This window comes from Vicia villosa, linkage group LG6 (genome assembly GCF_029867415.1).
Source record: "Vicia villosa cultivar HV-30 ecotype Madison, WI linkage group LG6, Vvil1.0, whole genome shotgun sequence".
Taxonomy (NCBI): domain Eukaryota; kingdom Viridiplantae; phylum Streptophyta; class Magnoliopsida; order Fabales; family Fabaceae; genus Vicia; species Vicia villosa.
Genome location: NC_081185.1, coordinates 102,215,786 through 102,234,392, shown reverse-complemented (window position 1 = coordinate 102,234,392; position 18,607 = coordinate 102,215,786). Strand labels below are relative to the sequence as shown.

The 18,607-nt window shown below is 29.7% G+C and overlaps 3 protein-coding genes across 3 annotated transcripts; all 3 read left to right on the top strand.

Moving 5' to 3' along the window:
• The first annotated feature begins 952 nt into the window (after positions 1-952).
• On the top strand, positions 953-2,373 carry LOC131614245 (uncharacterized). Its single transcript, XM_058885860.1, has 3 exons — positions 953-1,070; positions 1,220-1,651; positions 2,000-2,373. The coding sequence occupies exons 1-3, from the start codon at positions 953-955 to the stop codon at positions 2,371-2,373; spliced, it is 924 nt and encodes a 307-aa protein (XP_058741843.1).
• Positions 2,374-13,175: 10,802 nt separating this feature from the next.
• LOC131609435 (soyasapogenol B glucuronide galactosyltransferase-like) lies at positions 13,176-15,042 on the top strand. Its single transcript, XM_058881126.1, has one exon. The coding sequence runs from the start codon at positions 13,236-13,238 to the stop codon at positions 14,748-14,750; it is 1,515 nt and encodes a 504-aa protein (XP_058737109.1). The 5' UTR covers positions 13,176-13,235; the 3' UTR covers positions 14,751-15,042.
• A 1,360-nt stretch (positions 15,043-16,402) lies between these two features.
• Positions 16,403-18,225, top strand: LOC131609436 (soyasapogenol B glucuronide galactosyltransferase-like). The gene has a single exon (XM_058881127.1). The coding sequence runs from the start codon at positions 16,518-16,520 to the stop codon at positions 18,003-18,005; it is 1,488 nt and encodes a 495-aa protein (XP_058737110.1). The 5' UTR covers positions 16,403-16,517; the 3' UTR covers positions 18,006-18,225.
• Positions 18,226-18,607: the final 382 nt, after the last annotated feature.

Here is an 18,607-nt window from a genome sequence, read left to right as displayed (position 1 = left end):
CAGGTTTTGACAGGACAACTTTGATAGACGGAGGACCTAAAATTTCAATTTAATCCGTCATTTTTTAACAGGTGTACGGATCGGCCTGACGGAGAGGGTTGGTTTTGCCACCAATTAGTTGAACACATAAAAAATAATGCTCTAAGTTATATTCATCATTAAATTTTAGTTAAAGCCTAAGAGCAGCTCCATTACTAGCCAGCATGACATCCTCTTTTCCCACAAATTGGAATTCAACAAAAGATGACCAACGTGGTACTATGGTTTGCTTTCTGAAGCAACAAATTGTCGCTTGGAGCAATGATAGATACGATAAGAGTAAAATATATAAAAGTGATTGTTTTCTTCTTTTAAATTATATGATTTTTTTAATATATTGATTTTAACCTTTAACAGTATATCTGTATTAATTTTTTTATTATAAGTTTAACTTCTTTTTTTTTTAAATCTTAGTATCCGTAATCTACTTAATATAAATGTAAAGATGTCATGATGGCAACCCTAGCCACATGTCATCCTTACAACAATCTAAACCACGTGTCATCATGAGAATAAAACCTTAATTATACAAACCTAATAATAATAATAATAAACAATAATAATAATAATAATAATAATAATAATAATAATTCATGAGAATAAAACCTTAATAATAATAATAATTCATGAGAATAAAACCTACATGTCACCTAATAATAATAATAATAATAATAATAATAATAATAATTTATGAGAATAAAACCTTAATTATACAAACCTAATAATAATAATAATAATAATAATAATAATAATAATAATAATAATAATAATAATAATAATAATAATAATAATAATAATAATAACGAATAAAACCTTAATAATAATAATAATTCATGAGAATCCTAGATGCATGTTACAAATTGATTTGCAAAAAGCCTATGACATGGTGGATTGGGCTTCTTTGCAAACAGTCATGGCTGAGCTTGGCATACCTGAGAAATTTATCAATTGGATCATGCTTGGCACTGCTACAGTCACTTATAGATTCAATGTCAATGGTGATTACACAGAGATATTGGAAGCTAAGAGAGGTATTAGACAGGGGGACCCCATCCCCCCCTCCTATTTGTGATTATGATGGAATATCTGAACAGGGTGTTGTATAAGATGTTTAAGAATTCAGATTACAAATTCCATAGCAAATGTAAAAAATTGAATATCACTCACCTCTCATTTGCAGATGATGTTCTCTTATTCAGTAGAGGAGATCAGTCCATTGATATTATGCTTGATGCTTTTCAGAATTTCTCTAAATCAACTGGCCTCATTATGAATCCTAAGAAATGCAAGGAATTTTTTGGGGGGATGGATGATAATACAAAATCAGCTGTTCTGCTTAACACAGGGTTCACTGAAGGACAATTCCCCATAAGGTATTTGGGCATTCCATTAGCCAGCAAGAGGCTTAACATTCATCATTATTTGCCTCTCATAGACAAGATTGTATGTAGAATTCGTCACTGGACTGCTCATCTTCTCAGCACTGCAGGTCGAATCCAATTGGTGAAAAGCATTGTTGTTGCCATTACACAATATTGGATGCATTGTCTTCCACTTCCCAAGGCTGTACTCAAGAGAGTAGATTCGATTTGCAGGAATTTCATCTGGACAGGTAAAGCTACTATAGGCAAGAAGAGCCCTGTTGCTTGGAAATAGGTTTGTCAGCCTATGAAAGCAGGTGGTATGAACATCCCCAATCTTCATATTTGGAATTTGGTGGCTTTACTGAAAAATCTGTGGACCATTTGTATGAAGGGTGACAATCTTTGGGTAAAATGGGTGCACACTTTTTTCTTGAAGGGCAAGGATCCCCTGGCTGATTTGCAGAATAGGAACTGTACTTGGATTCTGAAGCACATCCTTGAATGCAAGCTGGAAATTCCTAAAATTCTCCTTCTTTGGAATCAGATGAAAGCTCAAGGTATATTTCATATGACAAAAGTTTATAATGCTCTTGTAGGTGTGACTGTTACTATGGACTGGTATCATGTGATGTGCCATAATATCGCGCGTCCTCGAGCAAAAGTTATTCTCTGGCTGGCTTTTCAGAATAGACTGGCGACGAAGCAACGACTGTTCAGACTCGGTTTCTTGCAGCATCAACTTTGTGAGCTATGTGAAAAAGAGGATGAAAGTCTTGATCATTCGTTATTTGCCTGCCCCCAGACTGTAGGCATATGGAATGCAATTCTGCACTGGATGGGAATTAGTGATTTCAACAATCTGAACTTTGATTGGATTAAGCGTAAAGTCAGAGGCAAAGGAGCTAGAATGAGTCTGCTCAAAGCAGTGATTGCTGAGGTGATCTATGGCATTTGGGTGCTTAGAAATTGAAAAATATTTGATAACATGGGTCAGCATAATGACATTGATAGTGTAGTTAGAAGTATACAAAATATAATTGTATATAGAGGGTGGGTGAAACCCATCTATAGCAAGGTTTTAGTTGACCTCCTTATGTAATTAGATCCCCATATATATGGCCTTTAGGCCCTGTTTGTATTTGACATTTTGGAATAATATCATCTTTTATTTCAAAAAAAATAATTCATGAGAATAAAACCTACATGTCATAAACCTAATAATAATAATAATAATAATAATAATAATAATAATAATAATAATAATAATTTATGAGAATAAAACCTTAATTATACAAACCTAATAATAATAATAATAATAATAATAATAATAAAGTATTATGGTTGCTGAGACAGAAATCCAGGCCCAGACTCAAAGGCTACCATTACGGCTGCTGTAGATGAAATTGAGGACAATCTATATTACTTTAGTGATGTGATCTCTGCGGAAATTCCTGATGTTGAAAGGTTAATAACAGACAACATTCTGACGCTTTTGATTTTTCCAGTACTTCTTCCTTCTCTAAGGATAGATTTCATAGGATTCACAGTACCAACAACTATTATCTTCTTTTGATTCGGATCAATGGAAATAGATTTCACTCCTGATTTCAAAACATTCACACTTCAATAAAATTAAATATTAAAAAAAATTACTAAACCATAAAAAAAATTCAGAATAATAACAACTTTGAAAAATTAAATTAGCAAACCTGTGAAAACAAAAGGGAAACTCCCGTGGTTGAAAGCACCTTCGGAGTAATACTGTCAAAATTGTTTCCAGATCGTACTTGAAGAAGAACTAACTTCAGCCCCTATTATGATTGACCAAACACTCAGTGGGTGCCGCCAAGAATACCATCAGATAGAGAGAGGGTTGAAACAAACGGGGTTGAAACAAACGCTTCTTCCACTTCCGCAATCCGAAACGAGACCCAGTGACGCCGTGAAAGCTGAAGCAGAAGGTTTCTACGGAGTTCTCATGGGCGGCTAGAGAAAACCCTTTTTTATTAATTAATAATAATAAAATTTAACATAAATTTTATTTATTTTAATTTATTTACAATTATACACATATAAAGTTTTAGTTATTTCAATTTATTACCAATGATAAAATAAAAATAATTACAATTATTAGAAATGATATTTAAAATGACAGTTATGTTATATTCATCAATGTCATTATTATTCATCCATTATAACATTTTGTGTCACATCAATATAACATTTTTTGTCGAGTGGTCACACATCTTCAAATTTTGTCAATCAATGTCATTATAGTCATTTATAAAAACTTCCTATTATGATTTCATGACAATTAAAAAATATTTACTATATTGACATCAATTCTTTTTTATAGATAATATTTAGAGAAAAATAAATTGTATACTTAAAGTAATTGTAATATTAATTTAACAATTTCTCATAATTATTCAATTAACATATTGCATATATTTATTTTTTTCGTAATAAATTAAAGAGTCACTTTTATAGGAACAATCTAAAAAATATATAATTGGAATAAATATTGAACTAATTTTTAAGTTATGTTTTAATATAAAAATAAGTTATAATAATTTGAAATACTCACATTTTTTACTAATTTTTTATTATTTTTTAAAGTAATAATACATTTTCAAAATAAAAATTTAGAAAATAAATTACTACTTTTAATAAATCATAATCATTTGTATAAAATAAACGCATTAAATTGATAATTATTTTTATATAAATTGTTTATAAAATCAACACATTAAATTAAGAATGATATTTAAAAACCAACGCATTAAATTGACAATAATTTTTTTAATATAAAATTAAAACATTAAATTAGCAATCTTATTAAGTTATTTAACATTAAATTCAACATTTATACTTATTTAATAATGTTTTTTTTAATTACATGTGATTCGTTTAAGGCATTCAATTTGTTTTTTACCGTAAAAAACAAAATTGCAAATTCAAAACTTATAAACTTTAAAAAATAATAAAATTAATTATTTATATATTTCAGTTACTATTATAATTATTTCTTATTTCAGTTACTAAACATAAAATTAGTAACAATTATTACTATATTTCATTTCTTTTATAATATAAGCAACTTAAAATTCTTTAAAAAACAAAACAAAATCTCTCTTTTCAATAACAACACATACTACTAATTCTTCACTCTTCATTCACTATAATACCAAATTTGATATGGGTATATACATGCACTACTATTAAATTTAACAACTTTCCATTTTACAACACTTTATTTTATAAATATTTTTATAGTATTAATCATATCATCACATTTTTAATATATTTATATTTTATATTTGTTTTAACTTTTAAACTGTGTTATTTTCCACTCTAAAACAGAAAAGCAACTTGGAGTGGTAGAAATAATAATTCTCTTTGATATATTAATATTAAAGAGAATTATATTAATAATGGTATTTTTTTTCAATAGTATGAACTAATAAATAAAGTGGGAGATTTAAACTTCTTCCAAATAAAATATGAGTGGTATAAGAATAAAAACATTTTTTTTATAAAAATGTAATTCTAAATACAAATTCTAATTATACAAACTCTATATTAAAATAATTAAAATAAATAATAAAATAATTATAATTATAATAATAATAAAACTAAACCACCACTATTAATAATAATAATAATAATATAATATCTAATTACTATCATAACAATATTAATAATAATAATCTATCTATCTACTTAATCTAAATGGAAGTCATGATGGCAACCCTAGCCACATGTCATCATGGTAAAATTCTCGCCATATATATATATATAGTTTTTATTATGTAAAAAGTAACGGTTCTTACACTAAAAAACACTATTATCTTAATAATCATTAATAAAAAACTCATAATACGTAATTAATTAAACATTTCTCCCAATACTAAAAAAAGTTTCTCTCTTCTCCCAATTGAAAAAAATAATTATTTTAAATTTAAAATTAATAATTTATATTTTGGACAAAAACTCTAATATGTTAATTATCAATTTCAATTATAAATTAAAAACAAAATAAAACTCATTCCTAATCCAATTCACTTATAAATTAAAAATAAAAAATAAAACTCTTCATTCTTTTTATTTTAATTCAAAAAATAAAAATTATTTAATAAAATCCATTTTATAATCACTTTAATTATGACTAATATACTATAATTATGATAATAAAAAAGTAAAAAACAAAAAAAAAAATTAATAATTACTACCCAACCAAAATTTAAAGAAATCACGTAAGAATAAAACTATTTAAAACTTTATTCATATTTTTATATAAATTGTTAATTAGTAACTACATCATATATATAAATTGTTAATTATTGACTACATCTTATATTTAATTTTATATAACTCAAAATTAAATGATGAAATATAATTTTTTAAAAATTCATTTATATAAATTAGAACAATAATTTTTAAAATTTAAATTAACAAATTTATTCTTTAATTTTAAAACTGTTTTTGAAAAATAATTTATCAAATGACTTTTTTTTAATATTTCTCTAATTTTAATAGTAATATTATATATTGGTGTAAATTATTATAAAAATTGAATTTTTCTCAATTTTATTCTGGGGCTAAATCATATATTTAATTTTATATAATTCAAATTTTAATCATGGTATTCAATAAAATATATTTTTTATTTATATAAGTTAGTACGATAATTTTTAAAGTTCAAATTACTAATTTTTTTTATATATCATAAGAAATATTAAAAAATATTAAAAAATATCTTTTAATATTATTACTATTATCGTTATTATTATTTTTCTATTTATTTCCCAATTCCAATTATAAATTGAAATATTAAGCCTTATAAAAATATTTACATTCATATTTCAATTATTAATGATATCTAATCTAATAAAATATAATAACAGTTATGAAGATATTATTATTTAAAATTCGGTTACATTTTACCATTGTTATAATAAAATTTAATTTTAATTGATGCATTCACTGTTTAATTTCAAAATATTAATTTATATTAAAAAAATTATCATTATATTTTATTTATATTCTTATATTTTAACTATTTTTTTTTAATATTCCTATATTCTAATAGTAATAATATATTTTGGTATAAATTATTATATATATATATATATATATATATATATATATATATATATATATTTATATTAAAAAATATCTTTTAATATTATTACTATTATCGTTATTATTATTTTTCTATTTATTTCCCAATTCCAATTATAAATTGAAATATTAAAGCCTTATAAAAATATTTACATTCATATTTCAATTATTAATGATATCTAATCTAATAAAATATAATAACAGTTATGAAGATATTATTATTTAAAATTCGGTTACATTTTACCATTGTTATAATAAAATTTAATTTTAATTGATGCATTGACTGTTTAATTTCAAAATATTAATTTATATTAAAAAAATTATCATTATATTTTATTTATATTCTTATATTTTAACTTTTTTTTTTTAATATTCCTATATTCTAATAGTAATAATATATTTTGGTATAAATTATTATAAAAATATATATATATATATATATATATATATATATATATATATATATATATATATATATATATATATATATATATATATATATAGGGCATATCATATCAGAATGCCATATTTATATGAGAATGTGAGAATGAATCGGAACCATTGGATTTTAAAATAAATGGTGGAGATTATGGGTGAATCTTTTTTTCTCTCTCCTACATCATTTATTTCAAAATATAGGAGGGAGAAAAAAAAGATTCACATATAATCTCCACCATTTATTTTAAAATCCAATGGTTCAGATTCATTCTCACATTCTCATATGATATGCCCTCTCTCTCTCTCTCTCTATATATATATATATATATATATATATATATATATATATATATATATATATATATATATATATATATATATATATATATATATATATATATATATATATATATATATATATATATATTGTTAGACGCTGGCCTAAAGATCTAGAGGGGGGGGGGGGTGAATAGATCTCACTAAGTTTTTACGGATTTTTCTACTAACTCGAGCGAAAGCGGTTCTGAATCGACTTGCGTCTATTCCGGACCGCTATTGCAAAGGTCGTATGTGTTTCAAAACCAAAAAGTAAGTGGAATTGATGGTGAAGTAATATGATGGCTAACCAATACGTTTAACAACTGAAAACCAATTAACTTCTAGATTGACAACTTTGATTTGCAATGCAGTAAGATTGGATTAAGCAAAAACACAAACACTTGGTGATACGTTCAAATTGATAGTGATTCAAGTTGTGGTGAATTGTGATGTTTGTGCAGAACTTTAATTCACAATTTTAACACTTGAATCGTTGATCAATTTTGCACTTATAACCAATTATGAACAGAAAGTAAAAGAGAAAGTAAAAGCGTCAAGAACACGATATTTGTTTAGGCAGTTCGTCGATCGTCCTCGCTACGACTACGTCTGCCCCCAATTCCAAATTGAAATTGGGTAATCTTTCATTAATGTTGAAAGTAGTATATACAAAGAAGATAACAAAGCGATAAACGATAAACCAATTATGTCGATCCTTTGAATCTTCTTCCCCCTTAATCTTGAGCCAGATCAAGGTTATCCAAGAGCTTCACTTTGATTCCCTTCTGCAGTGTCTTGATTCCTTGAACTCCCCGTTCCTCAATCGTTACACTCAGCCGAATCCTCAATGAATGCCTCTTGATAAAAACCCCCAAGAACCACCCGTCGTGGAGGACAAAACCCGCAGATTTTATTCACCAACAAACCCCACAAACCTTCACCCACTAGGAATCTTCAATTCCGTTCCATGGACGTTATCGAACTCATCACTAACCCGCAACGCAAGAATGATTATGTGTAATTGTGTTGGAGATGATGAAGAACGGAGATGAGAAGCGTTTGTGTATCTTTCAGTCGTTGGTGTTGCTTGAATAATTACCCTTGCACAATATATATGATTGCATAACAGTTAGAACCAAGAAAAACTGATTTTTGAACTTTCTTGATCAGTTAGGTCGACCACTTGTAGTGCTTAGGTCGACCTAACAGAGCTTGCAGAATTTTGCTCCCAGTTAGGTCGACCTGTTGAAGGAGTAGGTCGACCAGAATCCTCTTCTGATGCATTCTGGGGACATTTTCACAGATTAGGTCGACCTAGTTGATGTGTAGGTCGACCTAACAGGATGGTATGTAGAATTCATCAATTTAGGTCGACCTAAATGATGTGTGAGTCGACCTAGCAGGGGTATATGAATTTTTCTCCATTTTAGGTCGACCTGGGTTGATGGTAGGTCGACCTAACTGCTGTTTTTCTGCATTCTTCTTGTTTAGCTTGTGTTGAGTCAACCTTTAAACATATAAACATAATGGGTTGACCTATGAGTGATCAATGCTTGCTTTTCTTTAAGTTTTCTGCTTCCGTCTTGTTGTTTGAATGCTTATTTGAGTTTGCCATGAATCAAAAACATCTTTGAGTGTAATCTTGTATTCACATATATATATATATATATATATATATATATATATATATATATATATATATATATATATATATATATATATATATATATATATATATTCTATTTCATAACCACCTATAACTTTTTAATTTTTAGTTTTTTTTTCATCTCTTTAACTATTCATTAAAGGTGCCATAAATTACTATTTTAATGCAATATTTTATTTCTGTTTTTTTCTGTTACTATTTTTTATTAATGGGTAAAATATCCAACGTGATATTTCTTCTTCCAACTTCTACGATAATTTCACATTTGGTGCATCCTTCTCCTTCTACAGCGGTTACAGAATAGTTTATCTCCATATGCAAAAAAAAAAAAACGGTTCCTACAACAGTTACATACATATCCCATAAATAACTGTAAACTTCATTTGCAGATCTACATAGACTTTTTTCTTCTTCTCACTCCCATCTATATATTTGGATTCAAATCTGTGTGCTTATCAACTTCATCAGATCTCTTCAACTTCGACAAGAGAAAAAAATTGCAAATAGGGTTTCCAAATCACTTTGCTAGGGTTTCCACCAAAACTCATATTCTCACCATCATCATTCTTTTATTCTTGTGTTATTTAGTGGTGCTGGAAACTAATGTACCTGGATGGGTTGTTCCCAAGTCTATATTATGTCAATGTGTTAAGGGCTTTAAATGCAAATTCTTACCTGATTTGAATGCTCGGAAGATAGGAGAATATATAAATTATACATTGATAAGTGTGATGATGATATGTGGCTCATTGATGTTGTTTGTTTGTTATTGTTTTTGTTTTGATGAATTTTCATTTTCATTTTTTTCTGGCGAGGAATGACAGCCACATTGGAGAGGGAGAAAGTGGAGGAGTCGAACCAAGAATAATCATAACAGTTGGGATTTGCAAGCATGTTGTGCAATTGATTGTCATTTTATTTTCAATATAGTAAAGTTGATTGTCATTTTATTTTCAATATAGTAAAGTTGATTGTCCTTTTATTTTCAATATAGTAAAATTTGTCTTTTATTATTCTAATTAATTGGTATTCGAAATTTGATAATAATGATAATAAATAAAATATTTATTTAATAAAAGTTATATGATCTAATTAATATAATAAAATTAATAATAGTGCTAATAAATAAAATATTTATTTAATCAATACTATATGATCTAATTAATAAAATAAAATCAATAATTGCATATTCAACCATTTGTGTATTATATAGATTTATTAGATGTAAATGTTTTACGTGATTTACTAGAACGTATTTTCATAATTGTGCTTTTGAAATTTTAATAGCTACATATTTTTCACTACAGTAGTGAAAATTATTTTTCTTCTCAAATTTGATATTTTTAGTATATTAACTATAAATATGCGATTGTTGTTGACATAAATACATTTATTTTAATTCTAATTTTTTTTATTTCTATGATATTACGATTATTACAATTATATTCATTTGTATTAAAATTAATATAAATTATAAATTAAATGTTAAATTTATTATAGTTCAAGTAGTAATATTTTCATACTCTTAATGTTTTAATATATAAATGCAACCATAATAGCTATTATTGTTTCTAATTAAAAAATTAAAAGTATAATTTCAAACATAAGCTAAATGGACTATAAACTAATTTTATATGCAAATATAAAAATCTAATATGAATTATTATAAAATAATGTAATTTTATTTCTAATATATTCGTGCGGAGCACGGGTGGACAATCTAATACTCTTAATTTTATACCTTTAAGTTTAACTCTTTACTCTTAATTTACATTTAATATTTCTTTCATAATTATAGTTATATAATGAGATATAATATTTATCTTAAAAATCTTAATATTAATATTTTAAATTACAATAAAATAAAATATGGAGCCCATAAATTCTCTAAAGGGGGGGTTAGGAGTGAAAAATATTGCGGTGTTCAATTTGACACTTCTTAATAAATGGAGGTGGAGAATTCTTCAAGGACATAATGCTCTTTGGTTCAACATTTTGAAAGCTCGGTACGGTGATTTATCTCTAAAAATATGTTGTGGCGAAAGAGGTAGTAAAATCTCATACTCCGCGTCGTTTTGGTGGAAGGATATTTTAAAGGTAGGCTCTTTATCTCCCTTTGACCCGATAGTCAATTGTAGTATAGTTTTCATTCACAATGGCTACAATTCTTCCTTTTGGGATTCTATTTGGTTGGAAGGAGATATACCTTTAAAAGTGGAATTTCCGGAATTATTCAAGGAGTCTTTTTTAAAGAATGTTTCGGTAGCGGGTATGGACGGGTGGGAGGAAGGGGAGTGGAAATGGGGCCGATTCGGAATTCCCGATTCTCTCCTTGAAAATCCGAATGTGGCGGCCAATTTTGCTCTTTTGAAGAATCGGGTAGAAGCTTTTGACGGGTGGGAGGAAAGTAAGGATCAAGTGGTTTGGAAAGGTAATTCGGGTTTGGGGTTTTCGGTAGCTTCATGTTATGCTTACTATGAGAATTTGTGTTTGCCTCATGGTCCCCCTAACAAATTTGATGAAGGTTTTGGGATCATATGGAAAATGGATGTGCCGTTTAAAATTAAAGCTTTTGGTTGGAGATTATTTCATGATAGACTTCCCACAAAGGATCTTTTGTTGTTAAGAGGAATATCCTTTTCTAGTGATAATTCTAATTGTATCATGTGTGGTGGTTGTTTGGAAAATAGTAGGCATCTCTTTTTTGGTTGTAGGGTGGTTAAGAAGGTGTGGAGGGAAATTGCTTTGTGGGTCGGAAAAGGGGCCTCTATGGAGGAGGAGGGTTTATCGAGTTTTATGGAGTGACATATTTTCTTCCGTCAAAATTATGTCAAGGATAGGAAAACGAGTGTCGTGTGGCTAGCTACTTCTTGGACACTTTGGCTTCTAAGGAACGGAGTTTGTTTTTGGAAGGATAATTGGAGCGTCAACAACACCGTTTAGAATATAAAGATGTTAGTTTGGAGATGGTCTTTTTGTGGGAAAATTACTTATCTCAATTACTCATTTTACGAGTTTATCAAGGATTCTTTACTTTTTCTCTCGTAATGTAATTGATGTGTAATTTTTCTTTTTCTTGTTGGACTTTCCCGTTTCCTCGTGTAATCAGGTTGGAGAACCATTAGTTCTCCTTTTCAATACAACTTGCTAAAAAAACAAAAAACTATCATTGGAGTAAAAAATGAAAGAATCATTTCAATATGATGTGGTTCGGTGAAAAAAAACAACTTATTTTAGATTGTATTATTGGAGATGCTATTAGTACTTGTAATATTAGTATAAGAATAGTATTAATTTTACTCCTTCATAAATATAAAGAGAGTAATATCTTTGATTTCTATTTTGTTTTTATGCTAAATTTTCAAATTGGTTGTTGAGTGTTGACTGCATGAACACAGCAGCCCTACTTGGCTACTTGTAAATATGTAATGTAATCATTAAATCAACGATTCATTGAACTATAGTGGAATTCTTCCATTGTCTAGGATAAATGCCGCACATTTTTTAAGTTACCATTTGGAATATTTCTAGATGTTATATATTCTTCTAGATCAGTTTTAAAAAGGAAAAACACTTTTATTTTATAGCGCCTCCACATAATTATATATAGTATTATTTGGGCTATCAACATGTCGTTTGCATGAAATTTTAACTATTAGATTAATTTATTAAAAAATTATAACATTATAAATTAATAAAAATAAATTATAAACTAATTAGAAAATAACTATTATCAAATAACTTTTTAGAATAGATAAATTATAAATAATAAGCTTAAATATGATTTTATCAAATTGAACTACTAGTATATACTATAAAAATATTTTAATCCCAAAATAATAATGTCATGCCTCATGATGTGTTTTCTAGATAGTAGTACCCTTTGAAGTTGCATGCTGATTCCCTCCTCTAAGAATGTTATAATGTTATGAATCGGTTATAATTTTGTTTTTAAATTTGACGGTGCAAATCTGAGTAAGAAGTCGCTGCTGCGCGACTGCACTATTTTCTAAACTGTAAGAAATTTTGGTTATGAGTTTGTGTCACAAGAAAAAACGATAAGACCAAATTATTCTACTTTAAATTTTTTATATTGACAATTAATGAAAAGATGAGTTGTTGTCCCCTCCCTCTTTTTCACAATAAATATTTTTTAATAAAGAAAATTATTTTAAAATAAATATTATGGGAGGAGAAGTTTGACTTACTTTCTTCCTCTCACTCTTAAATATCAACTCTTCAAAGAAAAAAAACACACATCCACCTCAATCATTCCAAAAGAAACAATGAAGTTTCAACAATCCCATAACCAACTTCATGTAGTTTTTGTTCCATATCCAACTCCTGGCCATATGATTCCCATGATAGACACAGCAAGACTATTTGCCAAACATGGTGTTAATGTTACCATCATCACCACACCTGCCAGTGCTTCAACCTTCCAAAAATCCATTGACACTGACTTCAATTCAGGATACTCCATCAAAACTCATCTCATTCAGTTTCCTTCTGCTCAAGTTGGTCTCCCTCATGGTGTTGAAAATCTCAAAGATGGCACTTCACGTGAAATATTCGCAAAAATTTGCCGTGGAATATCATTGCTCCAAAAACCAATTGAGGTTTTGTTTCATGATCTTCAACCTGATTGTATAGTCACTGATCTGATGCATGATTGGACCGTGGATGCAGCTGCAAAACTTGGCATTCCGACCATTCACTATTACAGCGCAAGCTACTTCTCCAACTGCGCCTTTCGTTATATTGCGAAGTATAGACCTCATGATGTTTTAGTTTCTGATACACAGAAATTTACTATTCCTGGTTTCCCTCATACCATTGAGATGACTCCTCTGCAGATTTCTGATTGGTTAAAGGTCAAAAATACTGACCCAGCCCATGTTAAACTAACTTTGGATTTGGCACCAACTTTTGAGTCAGAGGATAGAAGCTATGGGACGCTATACAATAGTTTTCATGAACTGGAAAGTGATTATGAGAAACTTAATAAAACTACAATAGGGATCAAATCTTGGAGTGTAGGACCAGTTTCAGCTTGGGTGAACAAGGATGATGAAAGAAAGGCTAATAGGGGACACATGGGGAAGAGCTTTGGAAAAGAGAAAGAGCTGCTAAATTGGCTTAACTCTAAGCCAAATGATTCTGTGTTGTATGTAAGTTTTGGAAGTCTTTCTAGGCTTTCTCATGCACAGATTGTTGAAATAGCTCATGGACTTGAAAATTCAAGTCACAATTTCATCTGGGTTGTTAGAGAAAAGGATAAAGATGCGGATAAAGAAGGTTTTATTTATGATTTTGAGGAAAGGATGAAGGAAAGCAACCAGGGATATATCATATGGAACTGGGCACCTCAGCTTCTGATATTGGATCACCCTTCGACCGGAGGAATTGTGACTCACTGTGGTTGGAACTCAACTCTTGAAAGTGTGAATGCTGGTTTGCCGATGATTACATGGCCAATGTTTGCTGATCAGTTTTTTAATGAGAAGTTGCTTGTTGATGTTTTGAAGATAGGAGTTTCTGTTGGATCAAAATTGAACAAGTTTTGGCTTGGCATTGTTGAAGAGATAGTGGTGGAAAGGGAAGAGATTGCAAAGGCTGTTGCGATTTTGATGGGAAATGACCGAGAGGGAAAAGAAATGAGGATGAGAGCAAAAAAGCTTGGAAATGCTGCCAAGAGGACTATAGAGGAAGGTGGAGACTCTTACAACAACTTGGTTCAGTTGATTGATGAGTTAAAATCATTGAAGAAATCTAAAGCACTTGGCGAGAAAACATATTAGATGGTAGAAGTGAGACAGATAGCGTAATCTTGGCGCTTCGATGAAAAAACATTGAATCAATCTTGTGCAATGCAATGATGATAAAACAAGTTAGCTTTTTGAATGAAATTTACATGTTAAGCTAAGAAAAAGATGCGATGATGAATTAAATATCCTTGTTTACTTTGGTTTGCCTTTATAGTATTTATCATTGGTTATATTGATTCATCACTACAAATATTTAGTGTTCTATCAGGCCATGTGCTATATGCTGTATAACTTTTGTTTGCAATAAAGATGATATAAATGAAACTGATATCCTTCATTGGATCCTAAACAGAGTGCACAAGCAAAAAAACAAACCAATGAACTTACTAATTAACTTCAACTAACTAACTCTTAACCGCTCTAGTTATCGAATATTCTATACCCTAACAGCGCGACACTAAGTAAATATCATAAAATCGATTGATGAATATGCAACGTTATCAAAATACAAGACTTTTAGAGCCCGTTTATTCTGAGTCTTAACTATATAGTTGCGGCAAACTAAATTTCCTCAACCTTTTCATGGTGTTTCTTTGAGTGTTCAGCACTGGAATCACAATGCTTGCTTTTATCTCTCTGATGCTCCTTGTCCTTACCCCTTTCTCTGTGCCAGTTATGCTTCTTCTCCTGGTCTATCTCACTTTTTTCGTTTTCCTGCAATAGTTGCTATTTCTTTCGCTGGCATATAAGAGGAAAAACAAAGAACCAGCAAGATACAAGTCTAGAAATCAAAGAACACGTTATCAATCATTTTCAGTTTAAAAAAATACTAATATCACATGCCAATGATCTCAGCAGTAAAATCAATGGGAACTGTTTCCATTTGTTCAAAAGCTTCTTGAGTATATCTATGGAGAAAGCATATATGATGATGCTAACTGATATTTCCATAAACCTACTAATTTTGAACCTAAAATCAATTCCAAGCCTATAACTAAAACAACCCTTAACCATATTCTTAGCCTATATACAGCTCTACCTTGATTAGTAGCAGTACCATGCTTGAATTTTCACTTCTATATAACCTACAAAAGCATCAGAGTTTGCATTTTTTTCCAGTTTTCTCATAACACACCCTGCATCAGCATCAGAGTTAAATAATCACACACTTTTTTGTCATAATGCAATCTTATTAACAATATGGAGGGAAAGAAATCTAAACTTATCTAGAACTAAATTAACTATTGCCTAAAAAACAAATAAACCTCACTCCGTTGAGACATTTCATCAAACATGTGGTCAGATGAGAAACACTGGGTAAAGAAAGTGGATTGGGACATAAGTTAGATGAGAAACATGAAACAGTTGGACATAACTCCAGACAGTAAGCTACAGGGCTCACTTTATGAATCACCTTAAAAGGACCACAAAAAACTTTGGGAGTTACTTTGTGAGTTGTCCAAATGTGACATTAATCATTCCATTTCATCGTTGTATCTTTTTTATGTGACACAAAATCATAAAATCACAACAAAATGATTAATCATACATGTCACCTCATACTTATATAAAAATATTACCAATTTATTTGAATAGGATGGTATAGAGGAAATAAAGAGGGAAATCGGTGGTTAACAGGAAAAAAAAAATTGTGAGAGATTTGTAGGAAAATTTTATAGTAAAAAAAAAATTGAGAGGAGTGGTTGTAAGACAGTCTCTTAGCCTTAGAATCTTATCCTTATATATTGACTACCCTAGTAACATAACAGCATATTCACCTCAAAGATTTCAAAAGCAACAATGAAATCTCAACAATCCCATAACCAACTTCATGTCATTTTTCTTCCATTTCCATTTCCTGGCCATATGAATCCCATGATTGACACTGCAAGGCTATTTTCCAAACATGGTGTTAATGTTACCATCATCACCACACATGCCAATGCTTCAACCTTCCAGAAAACCATTGACACTGACTTCAATTCAGGATATTCCATCAAAACTCATCTCATTCAGTTCCCTTCAGTTCAAGTTGGTCTCCCTCATGGTGTTGAAAACTTCAAAGATGCCACTTCCCTTGAAATGGTTGGTAAAATCAAGCATGGAATGTCGATGCTTCAAGATCCAACTGAGATTCTGCTTCAAGATCTTCAACCAGATTGTCTAGTCACGGATATGATGCTTCCTTGGACTGTGGAAGCAGCGGCAAAACTAGGTGTTCCAAGGATTTACTATTATGTCTCAAGCTATTTCTCAAACTGTGCAACTCATTTTATCATGAAGTATAGACCTCACCATAATTTAGTTTCTGATACACACAAATTTACAATTCCTGGTTTGCCTCATACCATTGAGATGGCCCCTCTGCAACTAAGTGATTTTTTAAAGGAAAAGAATGCTACCACAGCTTATTTTGAATCAATTTTTGGATCTGAGAAAAGAAGCTATGCAACACTATACAATAGTTTTCATGAACTTGAAAGTGATTATGAGAAACTTAGTCAAACTACAATGGGGATCAAATCATGGAGTGTGGGACCAGTTTCTGCATGGATTAACAAAGATGATGATGAAAAAGGTAAGAGAGGAGACATTGAAAAAGAGGGAGAATTGTTAAATTGGCTTAATACTAAGACAAGTGAGTCTGTTTTGTATGTAAGTTTTGGAAGCCTTACTAGACTTTCTTATGAACAGATTGTGGAAATAGCTGATGGACTTGAAAAATCAAGTCATAATTTCATTTGGGTTGTTAGAGAAAAGGATAAACATGAAGATGAAGAAGGTTTTCTTCAAGGTTTTGAGAAAAAGATGAAAGAAAGCAAAAAGGGCTATATCATATGGAACTGGGCACCACAGCTTTTGATATTGGGTCACCCTTCAACAGGAGGGGTATTGACTCACTGTGGTTGGAACTCAATTCTTGAAAGCTTGAGTGTTGGTTTTCCGATGATCGCATGGCCAATGTCTGCTGAGCAATTTTACAATGAGAAGTTGATTGTTGAGGTTTTAAAGATAGGAGTTTCAGTAGGATCAAAAGCGAATGAGTTATGGCTTAACATTGGTGAATACGAAGTGGTGAGAAGGGAAGAGATTGCAGAGGCTGTTGAGATTTTGATGGGAAGCGGTGAAGAGAGCAAGGAAATGAGGATGAGAGCAAGAAAGCTTGGTGATGCTGCCAAGAGGAGTATAGAAGAAGGTGGACATTCATACAACAACTTGCTTCAGTTGATTGATGAACTGAAATCATTAAAGATTGCAAGAGAACTTGAAAAAAAGAAGATTAGATAATTGATTTTATGTTATTGCTGTAGGAGTTGCAGATGGTGTGATTTTATTATGTTTTTTTGATTTTGCAAGATGATGAATAACATGCAAGTACTTTTGAAGCAAATAATTACCATGTAGGAATCTGTTATTACTTGTGTCATGTGTCGCTGGTTGGCATAAGATTTCAAATTTACTATATATAATTTGCATAATATGAACATTTCTAAAAGCACTCATTATCTAACTTCTTGATGAACACCATTTACTACATTTTTATTGTGTATATGTGATATTATCATCACATTGATCAAAGCAATGAAACTAAATGCAAGCTATGTTTCATACTGCACTCTGATTCATATTGTGGAGTGTAACTTAAAATCTTAACAATCTCAGCCACATAAACTAATCCTTAAATATCAACTATCAAAGTAACATAACCACACATCCAAGTTAATCATTACCACGGCATTGAGAGTGCATCATATCAGACTGTCCTTTTCTTTGTGACAATGCTTGTGCTTCGTACGCTCCTTGTCCTTTTGTCTTTGTTTTTTTTATGCTTCTTCGCCTTGTGTTTCTCACATTTTTATTTTCAAACAATTGTTGCCATTCCTCGGAAA